Below are 20,492 nucleotides of genomic sequence, written 5' to 3'. Positions count from 1 at the left end.
GACTGGAGTGAATTCACTCCACAGAAAGTTGAGGAGTCAGGGGTGGGGGTGGGGGTGGGTAATAAGTGATTTTCCTCCAACAAAATTAGGAAAGAGATGAGAAGTAGCACATTCCAGGGCTGTAGAAAACGAGGAGGCAGAGATAAGTGTTTCTAGAAGTTGAGTAAAACAAGTTACTCAAGACCTGAAGAAAAGGTAAGATTTGGGGGAAAGGAACCTGGTGAGATGCTAATTCTCTAAACTCCAGAAAGTATCAACAGTTAAATAATTTGCTGAGACCAATTCTTTATGAAAAGATCTGTGAGACTTAGGAGGAAATTGCACCTTGAAGGCAGGATCATAGGTCTGAGATATTCCAGATCGGGAGGGATTACAGAAGCCACGTGCCTTAGGATTAAAATACCTGGGGATCTTACTGAGATGCAGAGGTGAGAGCAGCCACTTTGAACCCTGGGGAACACAAGCCTGTGAACAGGGCATGGAGAATTGCCTGGTGCAAAGTGCTCTGCCAGGGGGCTGGAGGCTTCAGCTCTGAATACATGCTTTGTCAGTGACAGGAGCACAGGACTCAGAGGGAAAATGGAGATAATGGAGATGTTCAAACTCACATTTGAGAAGGAGTCCCAAGAATGACCTGGAGAATAGGGTTGGTATTAAAATTTCCAAATTGTGTAAGAGGACATGAATGTTTCAAACTCCATTTGGTGGAAATAAGTAATATACATAAAGAGGATTCCCACCTCACTCCTCCACTCCCACCACCCTGAGATATTTCAGGCCAAAATTAATCTTTTTTGAGATATTTCTCCCTATTAAGTCTAATATCATTGGCTGTGGTCTCTAGACATGGGGCACAAATTAACTGGCATTATTGTACATCCTGTGAAGCCCAAGATTTTCTCTTTTCTCTCACAGCCACTCAACAGAGAGAACAACGTGGAGGATGCTGATGCGGTGTCACCAGCACTGAGGCAGTGTGCTGCCACTGCCTGGCCACCATCCCAGGTTCAGAATCCCACCACTTTGCACTCCTGGTCTTTCAAAACTATCATATGGTTTTCAAAACATTTCTGTGAGCTGAGAGGAATGGTTATTTTACTGTGTTTTGAAGAATAGTCTCGATTAGTCAGAAGAAATGTAAAGATGTTTATTTTCCTGGATCTTATATACTTTATTTGTAGCAGAGCGGGGCATAATTCTGGTCTGATTCCCAAGATGAGATTTTTGTTGGTTGGTTGGTCCCTGTGATGATTAGTTTTATGTGTCAACTTGGCTAGGACCCAGCTATTTAATCAACGCAGATCTAGATGTTGCTGTAGGCGTTTTGTACATGTGGTTAACATCTACCATCAGTGGACTTCAAGTAAAAGAGATGACTCAGATGATGTTGGTGAGCTTCATCCAATCAGTTGAAGGTCTTAAGGGCGAAAACTGAGGCTGCCCAGTAAAGGACAGATTCTGCCTTGAGACTGAAGCGTTAACTCTTGCCTGAGTTTCCGGTGTGCACTGTGGATTTCAAACTGCTGGTCCCCACAATCACATGAGCCAAATCCTCAAAATAAGTCACATATACATATGTATGTATGTATGTACGTGTAAATAGAGTCTCCCACGGGTTCTGTTTCTGTGGAGAATCCTGACTGATATGGAACATATCTTCATATAGCTTTTTCTCTAGAGTCTTATTTCTACATGGTGCGCAATCAAGATCAGATTCTGTCTTATTCACATTAGTATTTCCCCTCTCCACCGGCTTGGCGACAGGCCATAATAAAAAATGTAGCATAAGGAATACACTAAAACCTGAACAAATGGATGAATGATGTAGAAAGAACTTAGGCCCATGGCCTAAAGAACTAGGATGCTTTTAAAAAGCAACACAGGACATGCATAGTCCAATATAATGTAATTAGAGTGGGCAGTTATGATACTAGGCAGGACTAATTGCAAGAGGCTTTCCATAGGTAACTTTTTTTTTGCGGTACGCGGGCCTCTCACTGTTGTGGCCTCTCCCGTTGCGGAGCACAGGCTCCGGACGCGCAGGCTCAATGGCCATGGCTCACGGGCCCAGCTGCTCCGCGGCATGTGGGATCTTCCCGGACCAGGGCACGAACCCGTGTCCCCTGCATCGGCAGGCGGACTCTCAACCACTGCACCACCAGAGAAGTCCCATAGGTAACTTTTGAGTCAGATTAAGAGGACTGGGAATTTCCTGGTGGTCCAGGGGTTAGGACTCCACGCTTCCACCATAGGGGGCATGGGTTCCATCCCTGGTCAGAGAATTAAGATTCCACAAGCCTCGCAGCGTGGCCTCCCCTTACCCCCGCCCAAAAAAAAGGACTGCAGGGAAGGTAGTTTGGAAGTGTGAGGGGCGTGGAGAGAGTGGTAAATCAGAGGGAGGCCTAGAAACGTTCTGAGGGTAAAGAGAGACAGGCTGGTCAAAACTGTGATGAGAGAGGAAGAAATAATGGAAAACCAGGTCAGTGAAGACAGAGACGCATCGTGTTGACAAAAGGCATGAGAAGAACCCTTATTTTCCCCTGGGATAAAAAAGTAACAAACCGTCAGGCGCACGCACACATGCACATGGCATTGAGCTGGCACATTTAGGGAGCCAAAGGATTCATTGTTTGTCCGGGCAGGTACTCTGCATGTAGATGTAAAGGAGCTGAGTGCCTAAGACTGCCCAGCTGTACAAACATGTGAAAAGCCTCTCTCCATGCTTAGGCACCACACTTAAGGTGTGTGTTGACTTCCTAGAACTGAGCCTCCGTTAGCCTGAGGCCCTACTAGCAATGCAGGGATGAAAAGGAAATCACACTGTCAAGTTCTCGGTAGGATGACTGGCTCTTTGGTGGGACTGTCCTTCCAAAGCGAGCACACAGAGAACTCCGGAGGGTCAGCCTTGCCTTTGCCTTCAGAGAGACAGTCACATAGCCTAGGAAAATGAAACGGCTTTCTTTCATGAGCCCAATTTTCTTTTTGTGCAGATGGCAATCTAGATTCTGAAACAAATTTTTGTCCCACTGTTTCAAGTTCTCCAAAGTTGGAGCAGCCAGGCAGCTGCAAAGTCATCCAGTTTCTCTGTCCCCCATAAGTAAGTTCCTCCTTATCAGAATCCACTCCTGACTCAAGGAAGTCCATTCTTCCATGAGTAGAACAGCCATATGCTCTCCTTTTACTTACAATTCATTGCACTACCTCTCTTTCGTTGTTAATTCTTTTTTCAGTAGGTTTTTGAGCACCTGCCCTGTGCCAGGCACTGACCATACAGCTAATGGTGTAAGCAATCAAGAAAACAGGCGGTTACAATATGTTAAGAATATTAGCATTTATTTAGTGCTTTCTGAGTGCCAGCCATTGTTCTAGACACTTTACATAAATTTAGCTCTCATAACAATAGTATCCTATGCCAAAGGTCCTATTATTTTCCCCATTGTACCGATGAGGAAACCAAGGCCCAGAGACATTGAATTACTTACCTACAATCATACAGAAAGAAAGGAATAGAACCAGAACTAAACTCAGGCAGTCTGCCTTCCGAGGTTGCCTTCTTAACTGTGCAGGTAGACAGAAGGGGCAGGGGCTGAGCATCTTATATATATATATTTTTTGCGGTACGCAGGCCTCTCACTGTTGTGGCCTCTCCCGTTGCGGAGCACAGGCTCCGGACACGCAGGCTCAGCAGCCATGGCTCACGGGCCCAGTAGCTCAGCGACATGTGGGATCTTCCCGGACCAGGGCACGAACCCGTGTCCCCTGCACCGGCAGGCGGACTCTCAACCACTGCGCCAACAGGGAAGCCCAGGTGCTGACTGTCTTGATAGAGAAAGCCCAGGTGCTAGGGAGCACATAGGAGGCGTGGGCACGAGCCCAGACTTGTGGTTCAGGAATTACTGTATTTAAAGTTCAAATCAGATCATGCCAACCTCGTTCTCAAAATCCTTTAATGGCTCCCCAACTGGATTTAGAATAAAAGTACACGTTCAACCATGGCTTACAAATGCTCTGCCCCATCTGGCCTCTCTGGACCTCTCTGGCCTTGCGCCTCGCCGTCCCTCTATCAATCCAGGTCTCTGGCTGTAGCACCTTTTAGGTGTTAGTCACTGTCTCCACCCACCCAGCTCCTACTCAGTGTTTAGGTCTCAAGTCCAAGTCATGTATTTACAAAGGGCTTCCCCATCCCCTAATCTACATTAATCCCAACCATAACCAATGATAATGATAATTAGAGCAAACAGTAAATAACACTAGTTGGTAGGCAATGTTCTAAATGCTTTACTTACAATAACATTTAAATTTTATAACAATTCTTATGGGAAGAAGAAGTATTATTCCCACTTTCACAGGTGAAAAAATGAGGCAATATTATAGCATTCTGTACTTTTCTTCATTACAATGATCAAATGTATAATCATGTACTTATTCATTTGACATTTCCTGGGCAGTAAGCTCCACAAGGTCAGGGTCTGAATTCATTCTCTTCTCTGAATTCTCTCTCATTGTATCCCCAGTGCCTAGTACAGTGTCTCATATACAGTAGGCATCTAATAAATGTTTAATTGAATAAATGAATAATGGACGTATATGAAACATTTCCCTTTCACACATTACAGTGAAAGGGATAGATGACAAAAGGAATTAAGGGAAATTCTCTGTTATATAGTACTTATTGAGGCTGCAGATAACTCAGTTCCTTTGGTTTCTCTCCTGTTGTGAAATTCTAACCACCCCCTTTCCGTTCGTTATAACATCCAAGGTTTACAGTGTGGGGAGGCCAGGACGGTGTGGTCTAGACTAGAGGGAAGAGCATGGGTTTTCAAGAAACACAGATCTAGGTTTCAGTTCGGACTTAATCACTTACTAACTGTGTGTCTTGAGTAAGCCCCCATATACCCACTGAGCCTCCTTTTCTAAATCTGTGAAACAAGGACAATAACGTTGGCAAAACAGTTCAGTTGGTGAGAAAATAATGTCCGCAGAGGGCCGAGCACAGTGCCCAGCATGGAACAGGAGCTCTTCTCCTGCAATCAGAGGCAGGCATGTGGGGTGTTGGAAATGATCTAATGTAGTAGACAAGCAGCACTAGCCAGACTAGACCCCAGGAATGTGAAGCCCAAAGAGTAACTGAGGGACAGGGGCAAAGGCTGCATTATCTGACCTGGCTGCCTCCACGGATCAAATGAGCTGGATAATCCCCATGGCCCAAGCTCGCTCCGAGGACACGGTCAAAGAGGGGGTGGGAAAAGTACACAAACCTCCGAGGGGGTCACTTTTGGTCCATGTCAATAGCTCTAGCTGGGAGTAAATCAAGACAATAAACCAAGACAAAGATCCAGTGAGTTCTGTTGCCTATTCTCTATTTCTAGGGGACAGTCCCTGCTTTGTTTCTCTTCTCTCTGGTGAAAGGGCTGTTCCCTGAAATGCTCCTGGTTTCCGAGAACAGCTCTGGAGGCAACTCCATGAAGTGCTGGCCAGATGAGAAGCAAGCAAGATGAATTCACCCTGCCCGCCTGGGATCAAGTGGTTTTGGGGATGCAGGAGGGAGAAAGGGGAACTTAGATGGACCTCTTCCTTCCTCCTTCAGCTCCCAGCGTCCACATTCATCCTTTTCTAGGCCAACCCGAGCTCCTTCTCATCTCCCTCCCTCCCAGGAAAGAGGAGAGAAGGGAGTAGGTGGACACGGGGGTATTGAGAGAGGCATAAAAGTTTTCCAAAAGGAGTCAAAGCCCTCTGTGATGCTGACTCTGCTAGTAGGTTCTGTCTTCTCTCCAAAAAGAAGCTGTGCACTGGCTTATGCTGCTGTTCTCTGCTGAGCTCTGTGGGTTGAAGCACCTGCGGCCGTGTAGGTGTGTGCCCAGCCCTGAACGTGGTTTTTACATACAACCGGAATGGGCTGTGTAGCTGCAATTATTCTCTCCTATAAAGTGAAGTCCTCTCAGGTTTATACAAAAGAAAACTCTCACTTAACTAAGATCCAGCTTATCAGCATGCTAATTGGACTTTCTTCTTCACACTCTGTTTTTAAGACAAAAAGTCACACTTGTGTCATGTTCTGTTGCATTTGGTAACAGCTGCGTTCTGCCCCCGGCTCCCTTAGCTTCCCACTGTATGTCCTGGAGACTCCTATCTTCAGCTCTAAATCTACTTCCATAAAATCAGATTTTCGTGGTTTCAGGGGGAAAGAATCTTTCAAAAAAAGACTGCCTTCTAGATTGTCTTACTATGAAAGAGAACGTGATCAGAACCTTCTAGAAAGATCTCTACAAGGCTTGTTTTGGTTCCCTACTGATGCCAGCAGGCCTGAGCTCTCACCTGTCACACACTGACCATGTGCTTTGTGCTGGGTGCTATGGGAAGTGTGTTGTACAACACTAATAATATCGATACCAATATTGACACTTTCTAAGGGCCGGGGGCTATTCTAAGTGTTTTACATGTGTTTATGTATTTAATTCTTATAACCAACATAGGAGATATGTACGATTTCCATCACAGCTTTATAGAGGAGGCAACTGGGACACTGTCCCAAGATCACACAGTGGTGGAGCGAGGATTTGAGAGAGGCAGTGTGGCTCCAGAGTCTTCACTGCTAATCCCTATACATAGCTTTTCTCATTTAGTCTTTCCTGCAATTTTAAGAGTAGAATATTAAAATACCCATTTTCCAGATAAGAAAACTGAGTCTCAGAGAAGTAACTTGTCTAAAGGGCCGACCCGTGATCCCAAGCCAATTCAGTTCAATATGCTGAGTACCTACTTTGTGCCAGGCTCTGTGCTAGACATGAAGAGCATAGTATAGTGCAAGAAACTAGTCACATATAGTCGTTTTCATTTTTTTCCCATTTCTTTTAACACTGTCGCTTCTTGCTGAAGTGATGGATAAAAAAGTGTTCACTTTGAGTGAAGGAAAGTCACCTGCAGTCAAGATTATCCAGGGATGCTGGTACTGGGCACATGCCTGAGAGCTAGCAGAAGATATTTAGGCCAGGCCGAATGAAGCCAGCTATGAGCCTCAGCTCCTTTCCAATCCTTTTTGATTCAGGAACAAGCATTCACCCTTTTGTCTGATTATTCCATAAGCATTTATTGAGGGTCTACTGTGTTCCAGATCTTATGCTATAAATTACGGATATATAAAAGGAGGATTCATACTTTACCTGGGACACTCTCAGTTTAGAAGAGGTGAAAATTAAAATAAAGATTACAGCATAATACAACAAGTGCAATAATTGAGATTTTGAGATAATAATTGAGAGTGGTTTTGGATGAGTTGTGGAAGATGGCGTATATGCTGAGATCTGAAGGATAAGAAATGCACTTTCCAGATGGGAATGGATAAAGGAACTAGTATTTACTGAGCATATACTATATATCAGGCACTGGATTGAGACTCTATATTTAGTTTAATCCAGACTCTAGAGTCCAATAATCAGAGGGTATAAAGAACTCATTCACCGTGACAACGTAAGAAAATCCCCGAGCTGAATATGTGAATGATATTTTTGGGGAAGGGCAGCCCAGGCAGAAGGAACAGCATGTACAAAGGCAGGAAGGCAAGGAAGAGCCTGGTGTATTTGAGGGACAGTAAGTTCAGTGCATCTCAGCCATTAGCTGCGCACGGGGCCAGGGGTTAAAGGGGGAGGTGAGAACAAAGAAGGAATTAGAAACAAATTCTGAAAGACTCTGCATGCCTGGTAAGAAGTAAGGATCTTAACCCGAAGGTAAAGGTTAACCAACTCAGAAAACAACATAATTGGGTTTTTAGAAGAATAATTCTAGTACCAGAATAGAAGAGGGGATTGAAGTGGGGAAAGACTGAGCACAGTAAACCAAGTTGGAGGGCCACCACAATGGCTTAGGAAGGGAAGATGAAGCACTAAACTGAAGGAGACGAGATGGGGAGGAAAAGGAGGGTGTAAGATTAGAGGAAATGACTCCAAGGATTGTCTGTGGGAGGCGAAGACCGAGACAAAAGATAGTGAACAGCCACTCAAAGCCAGGAATATGGGAAAAGAAGGAGAGGTGGAGGGAGGGATGGGTCTGGGCCTCCAGATGAACCCAAAGGGGTTACTAAAGGTGGCTGGATGTCTAGCATTCCTGTACATACTTACTGATAAGTATGTACACACTTACTGATAAGGAGTACGGGGAGGGAAGGGACAGGGTGGAGAAGGGAGATGAGTGCTGAGCCAACATGGTAGATTCTGACAAGCGGATATGAAGAAAGCTGTCTGTTCAAGATGGTTCCCTGACTCTGAGCCTGGGAGAGGGAGGTAGGAGACTCCAGGTGTGAGGGGAGGATGTGGCTCTGACTCCTGGGGCCGTCCAGGTAAACAGAGCTGTCAAGAACACCCAGAAACAGACAGATGTTTCCTGAAGGGCTCTCTCTGACACCCCTGGGAGCTGCATGACCAGGCTTGAGGCTGGCAGCAGCTGGGGTCTGGGAGGACACAGGCACGTGGGCAGCCTCCTGCGGGGCTCTGCGGATGAGGCAGCTGAGACAAGGGAAGCTTTTTTCCCAGCCTCGTCCTCCACCTTTGCTTTAGAGCCCTGGTGCTGCCACAGCACAGTGCCGGCTGGCTGCATAGAGGTTGAGTCATAGATGACAGGCTGCAGCTAGAAGACACATAGGAGCAACAGACAGGGCAAAATTGTGTGTGTGTGTGTGTGTGCGTGCATGTGCATGTGCAGGAAACTGTATTCAGGGAACTATCAAGCACGGTCTTACGGGTAGACAGTAGTGATTTGCCTAGATAATTTATGTCACCAAATAAACATCAGGATGGGCTGTGCAGAGCTAAAGGTGAGACACATTTTTAAAAGTGGGGTGTCTCCCTTTAGGCTCTCAATGACAGGAGATGCTTTTGCACACAAAGCCCTCAGGCAACAATATCTAAGCTTTGTCTGAGCTTACTGTAACCAAAGAGAAAGAAAGGCCGGAACTAAGAGGCAAAAAAAAGAAAGAAACTGTGTTTGGAGATAGGTCTGCTACAGTATAAACTTTTCCCTTTCTCTGGCTCACTGCTATAGCAAAACCTGATGGTTGTCTTTGTAAAAAACGTGTCTGTATCTAGGTCCCTGGCAGTGATTTGCTTCTGGGAGGGCCAGCAATCTATTTAATGACTCCATTGACGTCAATAGCATAACTGAAATACTTACTAACATGCATGATTCCAACTTTCAGCGGGGTGGGTGGATGGTGTTTGTCAGCAGTACAAAAAACGTGAAGTGGAATCAAGGCGGAATGAACTCCAGTCTTTAGGCAGCAAGTGAGAGTTGAGATGCTAAGGGTCTCATAAGTTCCATTTAATACTAAGAAACATTCACACTAAATTTAGAAATTAATTTCCAAATAGTGGAATAGCACTTAATCAGCAGGGTATTATTTTTGGTGCCTGTTTGCTCAAGGGTAACATTTTAACTATTCACACTTTAGTTGACTTGTCAATGTTTTTTTTTGCAACTTACACTTACCTAATTTTATACACATATGGAATAATTGCAAATCCATATAAACAGCTTAATGTTGATGCTCTGAGGTAAACTTACAACAGGAGGGCTAATTTAGACAAAAGCAATTCTTATAAGACAACCATTTGTGAAATTATTCTCCGAATGACTAGGACTTTTCTAGTGCATCTGCCCTATCGTCCTGTATGCAGACTGCCTAAATACTCAAGGTGAATAATTAAGGCAATTATCCCAATAATTCAGGCCACACAGCATTCAGAACAAAGAAAAAAAATATCTGATATTTTTGTTTTTTTCTTTTTTTCCTTTCCTCCCTCTCTCTTCTTCCCTCCCTTCCTCTCTCTGTCTCCTCCTTTTCTTTTCTTTTTCTTTCTTTTTTCTTTTTTCTTTTCTTTCTCCTTCCTTCCTTCCTTCTATCCTTCCTTTTTGTTTGTAATTCCCTCCAATTTCTCCTTTTTCATGAGTGGCCATAGCCTTTGGTAACAAGATTGATTTTATTAGTATTTGTTGTAAGTGTTGTAACCCTGCTTGACAGTTCTTGCTTAATGTGGAAACCGAGAAAACGTTCTGCTTGAGCTGGGCTTCATTTCCAGTCATCTGACTCAGATCAGCTCTCAGGCCATTGCTGTCATTCTCAGAGAGTCCTTTACTGGTGCACACGCAGCCCATCTCTCAGCCTAGGCTCTGGCTGCTCTGGCAAAGAATGAAAACTGAATCAAGGTCATGACTTTCTGAATTTCTTAAGATCCAAGGTAACTCACTGAGCCTCTTGCTTACTCCTCAAATAGACCCTGCGTCTGACACACACGCATGAACCTCCAGGGGGATATTCATAATCAAGCAAGGACATGGGAGGAACTCATACTGAGAAACAGGCTTCTTAGGAGAAAGTCTTCTGTTTTATCAACCGGTAAAAAGCCATTTCCTCCCCAGAATGACCTAGAGGACACATATTAGAAGAAATGGATTCCCATGAGCACTAAAAAATATTAATCAAGTCTGTTTCTCACTTAGGCCCAGCTATTTCAGACTTACTGGAAAGCCCTGTATTGTCTCATCCTATTTCTCCATACACAGGCTTTTCCTGAAATACAGCTAATTGACTGGTGTTGAAAACCATCATGAGCTGAGGCTGTGCATACCCAGGCTGGGAGACACTTTGGGTCTGCAGCAGTCTAGGCTGAAGTCCTCAAGGCAATGCTCTAGTTATCTTTGTGACATGGTTTGCTGTCATTTCCAATGACCCATGGCCTTGGGGGTTGTTCTTCAAAACATCTTTTCTGTTACATGGGTGATGTTCCTGCTCAATACGTTTATTAGTAAACTTTGGAAGAAGAAAACTAGTGTAGAATATTCCACCTTACACATTGATTTGGCTGCTAAAATGTTCCATATATGATACATATTATTAAAAATCAAGTCACATTTATAATAATCAGAAGTGCTGGTCATTAAAAGGAATACTTCTCTAGACCTTTGCAAAGCAAACGATCATTTTGTAAAGGCAGTGAACACTTGATAATTTATCTTTTCAGTAAATTCTTACTTTCATGACATACCCATGATCACTACCGAAATGCATGCAAAAGCAAGGGATGGTTTGGGTGGGAAAAGTGGGACAATTATCCTACACACACACACACACACACACACACACACACACACACACTACACATACAACATACATATGCACACACTCACTCATGTACACACCACACACACACACACACATACACAGTGATTTTCCTCAATTATCTTTTTTTTTTCTGTTGAAAATAATTTGGGGGCCTGAAATCCTGAGAATTACTTCAATTTTCCAGTTTGAATGTGTATAGATGACAGAACCCAAGTTCCTCAATACATTATCAAGTTCCTGCCTTGTTTGGAGTGTTCTTTTTTCAATTCTTTTTTTTTCCCCTTCTGTTCCAATCCTTACATATCATGTAGAGAAGGCCTGGAATTCATGCTTGGGAAAAGGCAAAATGTGATAAAAATCGAGATGCTCATTAAACTCCACAGCATTAACATTTTCAACACCCCCAGGAGGATTTACTACATTTTCTCCTTAATGTGGGAGCATGTGATTTCCACATTTGCTATATTTTCTGGGTTTTAAATTCTCTATTACTTTACTCTGGCTTTCCTTTTTAAAGTATAAAATGCCAACTTTTTCGATTTAACTTCTTTTGTTCAAAATCTCTGTGACCATACTAATATATAGATTTAGATAGTACACTTATAGAATGTGTCTCGAACTTCTTTCAATTTCAATGCAATAACTGATTTTTAACAGTAAAAACATGCATGGCTTTTCATAGCCATGGAGGTAAAATACTGACTCATTATTAAAATTTAATTTATGAGCATTTTCCTTAAGATAAAGTCCCTAAACTTTATGCAGTTCTCCTGCTCGATTCAACATTTACCTATCTTCCTACTATGTGAAAATAACTATGCAAAAGTATCTTAAATGATAAAGAGAGGAATAAGGTATAGACAGTCCCAGCCTTCAAGGAGCTCCAATGGAGGAGACATGTAAGCCACAAATTGGAGAATATCCTAGAATGGAATTCTGTCCATAGCACAAAAAAGGGAACAATTACATTGATTTTTTTAAAAAAGATCTGGATGCCTTTGCAGAACAGGGAAATCTGTATTGTAGCATGAGAGCTACAAACAATAAGCTTGGTTAAACCGTGAGGAGAAAGGTACTGCAGACTGAGAGGTTTGCTTTGACTTCTCCTATGAATTTTTTCAGTTAATGATCAATTTGTAAGAGCAAATATACCAATTTAACCATGGTTTTTGACAACTATCTTTTAAAATGAATTGCATTGCCTTCATTTAGATGTATTTTAAAAAACGTTTTAAGAAGAAAAAAAAAAATCTTTCCTCTGGCTTTTCTCTGTCTCTCTCTTAAACTTGCTTTTTCTACAAGAATACAGTTGCCTAAGTCAGCCAGGCTTTCCCAACAAACTGGGTTGTTGTTAAATCTGTTTAAATTACTGTGGTTTCTTGTATCTTTTATCTTAGATTTCAATTGAAATACATGAGTTCAGCATCAATGCTAATAAATGAAAACCTGATCTCATTATCACGCTATATCATTTTTTAAAGCAGCACTGCAGCTTTCATTTTTTCTGTGTGCTGTGAGCCACTTATTTTTCATTCCCCTTTAAAGCTTCTATTTAAACACACCTCTTTGTCATATGCTGATAAATATTAAAATAACAGGAAAAATCTGCCTGACTTATTTAAGCTGATAATAAAAACAAAACACAGGATGTGTGTGTCCTCCTTCCTTTTTTGACTGTGGTTAAGCATTAAGAAGGTTTTGAAACCTATAATTATGTAATAATTGGTATCGCTACATTCTCTGCTCAATGAAAAGTCAGGATTTTTGGAGTTTGCCACAAAGACAGACAAAAACAAATTGCCTAAGTGGTATTGTCATCTCTTTGCTCCATTGTTTTAAAAGAATTTAGCAAAAGACTCTGTACTTGCCAAGCTGTAGTGCCAATAATCACAACGTGATCTTTCCAACAGCGTCTTTGGCTAATGAGCTAATTTATAGAACCATAAATATCACATATTCTCCTGATGTTTGTCAGTATTTATTACAAGAAAAAGAAAACATAGCTTAAATATTCGATTTGTTGTCAAAACCATCTTAGTAAATTTGGCTAATAGAAATGGTAGTGATGGTGTCTCACAAGTGGGCCAAGATGATGAAATGACAGGAGTTTCGAAACCACCCCCTTTGATCTCTAGCACGTAACACCAGTTACATGTTCAAACGCTCTAGTTATTTCGTTTCGTTTTATAAAACTTCTAAAGGACATAGTACATCAGCACACCACATTTTTAAAGTCCATGGATAGAGTACCATTTTCTTCTATTTCATATCATGGGGCTCTAGAGGTAAACTTGACTTTGCTTAATATCTTCCTTTTACTTTTATTCTTGTTCTCAATATTTTCTCACAAACATATGTTTTAAAGCATGTACCATTCATACTTCAAACGCCAGTGAGCCAATGGAACCTACTGCCTTTGTTCTCTTCTTTTAAAAGTTGGACTTTTGTATTATTTCTGTTATATGTATGGCCATCATATCAGCAAGAAAACACAACATCCGAGCATGGAAGATCATAAGAATAAAGCGAAGAGAAACAGAAACCTATGAGGCAACATTAGGTGTTAGATGATCTCAGCGTGAGTTCATCTTACTGTTTGTCCTGTGGCTCTACTCAAATCCACTGCCATACTAGTGGGACAGATTAAAGAGGAAAAACTGCATTTTGCACTTTCAAAAATGCCATCTAACTGGTTGCATCTTATGGCAAGAAGAATTTTATGTCCAACGCGTCTCCAAGATGTTCCTTCAAGGTGGCCCTTCCTCTCTACAGCTCTCAACTCCACATGAAAAGCGTATGCACAGTACTAAAAAAATGAGAGGTTAGGTTTCTCTTGCAAAAAACACCTTTGAGGAACAAAGTTGGATGACCTCCAAAAGAAATGATTTGTGACCTGGAAACAGCCTTTGGTTTCACACCTGGAAAGGATGTAGATTCAACTGGGATGTATAGTTGACACTAAGAGGAAAACCACTAACATTCACCATGGGGCCCTCAGGCCAATGTGGGAGCACCTGGGACCTTTGAGGTTAGCTCTCCTGGAGTTCACTGGGGCCGGCAAGCTGAGGTCATAGTTGCACTCCTGCTCTTGTTCTGGGAAGGAGCATGACCACACATCCATCACATTCTGAAAGCCGAGGCATGCACAGGATGGGAAAATTATTTCACACTGCTTTTCGTTTGGTTTCACGTGGAGTGAAGTAAAGCTCCAGCCTGCCTTTGAAAAGTCACCAAGAGACCTACCTATTTGGAGGGCCGTGATGTGCAAACAAGTGCTATTATTCTACAAAAGGTTCTGGAAAAGAGGCACATTTGTTGTTTTGAAACATGGAGATAAGCCTCATGACACGGCTTACCTGGCAGGTTGACTCTGGAGACAGATGGCTGACTAGCAGCTGGAGACCTCCTGTGGAGAGGGAGAGAAAGGAAGGTCTGAGTCTCTGTATGAATACCCCTCCCTGCACCCCCATGATCCCTAAGAAGTTTTCCAGGTCAGAATGAGCTACCTAGTGACATCATGCTATCTCTAGAAGGCGGGCTCCTGTAACTCGTGGGTGACTGCAATTCTCACATCCAGATGGCCTGGAATTTCCCTATGCTGTACAGCCTCCTGGATGCTGCAGCACTCCAGGAAGGAAGTCATTTACTCCAGGTCCCTAACCAGTCCTTCTGCTTTAGGCTTCCCTGCCCCAGGAGGCTCTCCAAAGATGATACCCTTGCTCAGAAATTACACCAAATATAAGCATGAATCACAACTCCTTTGGGCAGTGCTATAGAAAGTTACAGCCAGAGGAGCCCTTGGAGATTAATCAGTCCAGGTCTCCCACTTTTGCACCTCAGAAATCTGAGACCCAGAGAGATGAAATCACTCGCCAAAGGTCACATAGCCATTAGGAACAGCAATCTAGGTGGCCTAACTTATGGAAGAGGCTTTTCATGGTCGAACTGAGCATTATTCTACATCACAAAGCAAGTCAAGTGAAACAAGCAAACAAACTCATGCTCCACAAATATTAGGGTTCCTTCTCCTTTTCTTTCTTGTTTTTCTTTCTTCCTTCTTTATCTTTTTTACCCCCCTCCCCCCAAAACCCTGATTTTCATTGCTGCTCTTGTCATCCTTCTCATGCTCTGCCAGACTCTCCAGGATTCAGGGTGCATTGCTAGAGAGCCTCCCAGAAACAGGATAGAGCAGTGGTCCTCAAACTTTAGGGTGCAGAGAATCACCTGCAGAGTTTATTAAGACACACTGATGAACCTTACTTCCAGGGTTTCTGATTCAGTCTGCCTGGGGTGGGCTTGAGAGTTTGCATTTCTAACTAATGCCACGTGGTGCTGATGCTGCTGATCTGGGGGCCACATTCCAGAGCCATTGGTATAGAGGGCTGTCTGCCCCACTAAAGAGCAATCAGGATATTAGCCGTGAGCAAGAGAGTGACACTCCAGGCCAATGGGTCTCAAACATGGACGCCATTTGATCACTTGGGGAGCTATTGAGAATATGATTCCCTTCTCCATCCCTGGAGGGTCTATTTCAGGGTATCTGGGACAAGGCATGAGAATCTGTAACTTTACTATTGCTCTGTGAATTCTGATGCACAGGCAAGGTTGGGAAGGAAGCCAAGTTCTAAATGGGCTGCAAAGGGGTTGAAAAGGAAGGTTTTCCCTACTGGTGTGGCCACAAAATTACTTTCCTAGATTTAAAGTATTCCAAATCCATTTTTGGTCCCTTAGGTGTAATATAGCTTCAAGCTAAAAATATTATTGTTGCAGGGTCTGATTGACAGGGTTCATATTTATCACTCATTTACTAGCTGGGTGATTCTAGGCAAGGTACTTTTATTTTTTTAATTTTTTTATTTTTTATTTTTTGCGGTACACGGGCCTCTCACTGATGTGGCCTCTCCCATCGCGGAGCACAGGCTCCGGACGCGCAGGCCCAGTGGCCATGGCTCACGGGCCCAGCCGCTCTGCGGCATGTGGGATCCTCCCGCGTCGGGGCACGAACTCGTGTCCCCTGCATTGGCAGGCGGACTCTCAACCACTGCGCCACCAGGGAAGCCCTAGACAAGGTACTTTTAAACTCTGTGGCATGAAATTTTCATGTATGATGTAGGGGAGGAAATTTTCTCTACCTTCTAGGTTCTTTTGGCTGGTCTATTGATTAAATTGACATAAGACAGATTAACAGGTGACAAATTTAACTACATACTTAAGGGAGCCTCATAAGAATATGAGACCCAAGGGCAAGTCAAGCAGTTGGAACTTATCTGTCATCCTGAGCTAAGGAATGGAACAGGAGCCTAGGGCTTCAAAGCTTAGGAGGGTCGTTCACCAGACAATGAGAAGAGAGGATGATTTGTAATTAGACGTTTGCTCTGCCATACAGATGGGTCATTCAGATAAAAGTTATCTGTGATATTAGCTCTGTCTCTCTCTCAGCCAGGCCCCCAACTACAATTATTTTAGGTAGTTGAAGGAGAGGTAAAAGTTTTTCTCCAGTCTGCTGGGTCTTGATAGCCTTCAGCTCGAAATAATGCACGTGCCCAAGTGGCATATTTTGGGATCACACATTCTGCTCTCCTGCGGTGACAAGCAAAGGGAAATTGCCATCCAATGTGTGCTTTTCTCTGCTAGGCACTGTGCTGCTAGGCACTGTGCTGGGTACTTCTTAGCTTCCATTGAGAGTATCATCATCTCACTTTAAGGATAAGGAAACTGAAGCTCAGAGAAGTTAAGAAATATGCTGAAGCACACATGGCTTATAACAGCAAGGTCAGGATTCAAAGCTAAGTCTTTCTGAATCCAAAGTGCATTTTCTTTGTACTATCCCATCTGCTGATAACACCTGCACTAATGCTGAGGGCTGTTTTTCAGAAATAATTAAGAGATTAAATTCCAAACTCCTTAGCCTGGCATTCAAAGTCTGCTCTTTGGCCTCAACATATGCTTTTATATGTCAACCACTCAGTAAATACTTATTGAATGGAAGAATGAATGAATGAATGAGGGAAAGAACTAACTCATACTTTGCCAAGGCCAAACTTGATCACTTCCTTTTTCTTGAACATGTGCTCTTCCTTTCCTGACGCTGCTCAGGCCGTTCTTCTGTGAAGGAAGCTTTCCTCTCACAAATCTGTACATTTAAGTATCACCTCCATTTTATAACATTGCCAGTTATGGTAAGAAATATACATATATATTTGGCCTTTGGCTCCATTTTTGGCACAGAGCTCCTAAAATCCTTGGAGCTTCCTAAGTGAGGAAAGCAATCAAGGTGTCTTTTGCTATGTTAATGAGGTGACTTTCCGACCAGCAACTACATAACCTAAGGAGGGGGTTGCCAGGGGACAACACCATGTGATTAGAGAGTTTGAGCCTTAGGCCCACCCTGAACCTCTGGGGAGGGGGGAGAGCCTGGAGATTGCGTTCAGTCACCAATGGCCAATGATTTAATCAATCATGCCTTTGTAACAAAGCCTTGATAAAAACTCAAAAAGACTGGGTTGGTGAACACGTGGAGATTCAGAGATTCACTTGGAGAGCGTGAAAGCTCTGCGCTCCTTCCCCCAGCACCCTCTTCTTTGTTCTCTGCATCTCTTCCATCTGGCTGTTCCTGAGTCATATCCTTTTATAGTAAACCAGTGATCTAGTAAGTAAAATGTTTCTCTGGGTTCTGTGAGCCCCTCTAGCAAGTTCACTGAACCCAAGGAAGGGCTTGTGGGAAGCTCCAACCTCTAGCCAGTGGGTCAGAAGCCCCGGCAAGAGCCTGGGCTTTCCACTGGTTCCCCAGTGTGTGTAGTGGGAGAGGGGTGTGTGTGGGAGGGGCAGTCTTGTAGGACTGAGCACTTAACCCACGGGAGTAAATAGAGGAAGGGAGCTCTGACCACAGATAAGTATAGTATGAACTAGGTATGGTAGACAGGGAGGAACCCAGCAAAGTCTGTTTGTTAAAATTCCATTCTATGTGCCATTGTCTGTCTCCACATGGTCCGGCAAACATTTATTTACCAAACATTTGCTTTTCCACTTCCACGTCAATTGCCTTCCTTCCTTTTCAAGTCCCAAACCCCTACCCCACAATATCCTCTTTGGTCTATTAGCTGAAAATGGTGTTTAAGGTGAGGGTTTCAGCCACTTCGTCCAGTTACTTAGTTTTCCTGGGCCTCTCCCATGTATACATGCTATTAAACTTCTGTTTGTCTTTCTCCTACTAATCTGTCTCATGTCCACTTAGTTCTTAGACCAGCCAGAATAACCTAGAAGGAAAGAGGAAAATTTCTTCCTTCCCGAAAAGGAAGCTAAAAAAACGGTTCCTCCTCTAATCTCGCAGCGTGCTTCATCTGTACCTTCAGGGTTATTTCCTCATGTTACAACTCATATGGCCATGGACTGTCCCCTCCCCTCATCAATGACCCATTGATGGTGGGCTCCAGTGCTGACCCCTTTCACGTGCCCTCTGCAGGACCTCCCAGCTTGCCTCGCGTCAAGTAGGAACTCCATAAATGTTGGTAAACTGTCGACTGAATGAACCATTGATGTGAAAATGATTTGAGAAGCCAAATACCACATGAATGTTTTATCTGGTTTCCCTCTCCTCTATAGTCTTGGTTTTACATACTCCCCACTGTCCCTCAGACTCAGAATATGTTTGTGTTGCTGGGCCCTTTGCTCATCTGACCACTTTTCTCCTCCTGTTTAAGCAGCAAACTCCTTCACAGGTTCCAGGACTGCACTCCGGCATCACCTCAGAGGATCCTTCCCTCCTGTGACTAGTCACTGGGCTACCTGTACTTTCCTATGCCCCACCCTAGCGCTGCTCTTACTGCATTACAATTCCCGTTCTCTTGTCTGTCTCAACTAGGCTGTGAGAAATTTAAACAAAGACTGAATCTCATTCATCTTTGTAACCTTGTAATTGGCAAAGTATTTGGTACGATATAGGTAGTCAATAGCTGTTGATTCGATTGATAATATATTTTTTAATACTTGTATTTTAACTATCTTCCTGAGTTCCAAAGAAGACTTCTGTGAAAGGAGACATAGAACCAAGAGACCCTCAATATTGGAAATCTCTGCTTTCTTTTTATTTTTGCTGTACGCGGGCCTCTCACTGTTGTGACCTCTTCCGTTGCGGAGCACAGGCTCCGGACGCGCAGGCTCAGCGGCCATGGCTCACGGGCCCAGCCGCTCCGCGGCATGTGGGATCTTCCCGGACCGGGACACGAACCCGCGTCCCCTGCATCGGCAGGCTGACTCTCAACCACTGCGCCACCAGGGAAGCCCCAACCTCTGCTTTCTTAATGGCACAGCGACACATAGCACCTGATCCTCCCAATGACTTCTAAAAAATTACACAATTTACATAAACTCCTTTGTCCCAGGAGTTATTCTGAAAATATAACTTTTATTTAGAGTTGTTAATTCGGGTGAGCATCTGTGTGTGTACGTTTTGGAAAGGCAAGGAGTACGTTTGTAAATGTTCATCACTTTTTCTCAAGAACTGGTGCAAAGAAGAAGCTTGATACATTTAAAATGAATGAATGACATCTGGAGGCTGCATTATTGCTTGTGAGGCATGCGAGTACCAATTAGAAAACTTGATGAGTGCCAGAAGAAAATGGCACTGGTTGCCCATTATGAGTCCCAAAGTCCCGAACTTACAGAAGAATCATAAGTTCTACGCCTGGGTTGTAAAGATGGTGATATTAATAGGGAGGATAATATGGCCACAGCAGTTAATACTTTCCAGCCCTGAATAACACAGTGGAAAAAGAGCTGGACTATGAATAAGAAGACAGGAATTCTAAGCCTGGTTCTGGCACCTTCTAACCATATAGCCCTGGGCAACTCACTGAACTTCTCAGTTTCTTCCTCACCTGGGGAGAACAGGCAGCAACTAACATTTTCTGCTAATTTACAAAGTGCCAGCTCCTGTGTGAGAGGTTTTACATCTATTTCCTCCCTTACTCTGAGGAAATTTGGCTAGGTTCTGTCCAGCTCTGAATGCTCAAGATTTTTATTATTCTCAGCTAATTTAAATCCCATGCCAAAGGACACAAGGCAATGAAAGACTGAAAAAAAAAAATCAGTGGTTATTAATTCTTTCTCAAAGATTTCATACATGTTCATTTAATTATACCTCGGAAGAATGTGGATACAGTGATGTTACGTGATCTCCCGGTAGCCACCGGTGATGTGTGTGATGTTAGTGACAGTTGGATGATGGGGACAGCTCTTTGCTCCCAGCTCAATTCCCTGGTTATCGGTCTGATGAATGTAGGTACTCTCATTCACATGTGATTTCTCCATCAATCTTTTTAAAGTCAGTAAATGCTTTAGGGAATGCTTATCTGAATTAAAAACTCTAAATGAAAGCCATAGT

At 43.3% G+C, this 20,492-nt stretch overlaps 1 protein-coding gene across 1 annotated transcript in view; it reads right to left on the bottom strand.

Moving 5' to 3' along the window:
- PDE4B (phosphodiesterase 4B) overlaps positions 1 to 20,492 on the bottom strand; it is a 494,025-nt gene that overhangs the window by 94,526 nt on the left and 379,007 nt on the right. The window contains 1 exon segment of the mRNA XM_007460087.1: positions 14,467 to 14,516. Coding sequence (XP_007460149.1) covers positions 14,467 to 14,516 — 50 coding nt within the window.

Source organism: Lipotes vexillifer, unplaced genomic scaffold (genome assembly GCF_000442215.2).
Source record: "Lipotes vexillifer unplaced genomic scaffold, Lipotes_vexillifer_v1.1 scaffold134, whole genome shotgun sequence".
NCBI lineage: Eukaryota > Metazoa > Chordata > Mammalia > Artiodactyla > Lipotidae > Lipotes > Lipotes vexillifer.
The sequence above is the reverse complement of the archived record's forward strand: the minus strand, read 5'-3'. Positions and strand labels throughout refer to the sequence as shown.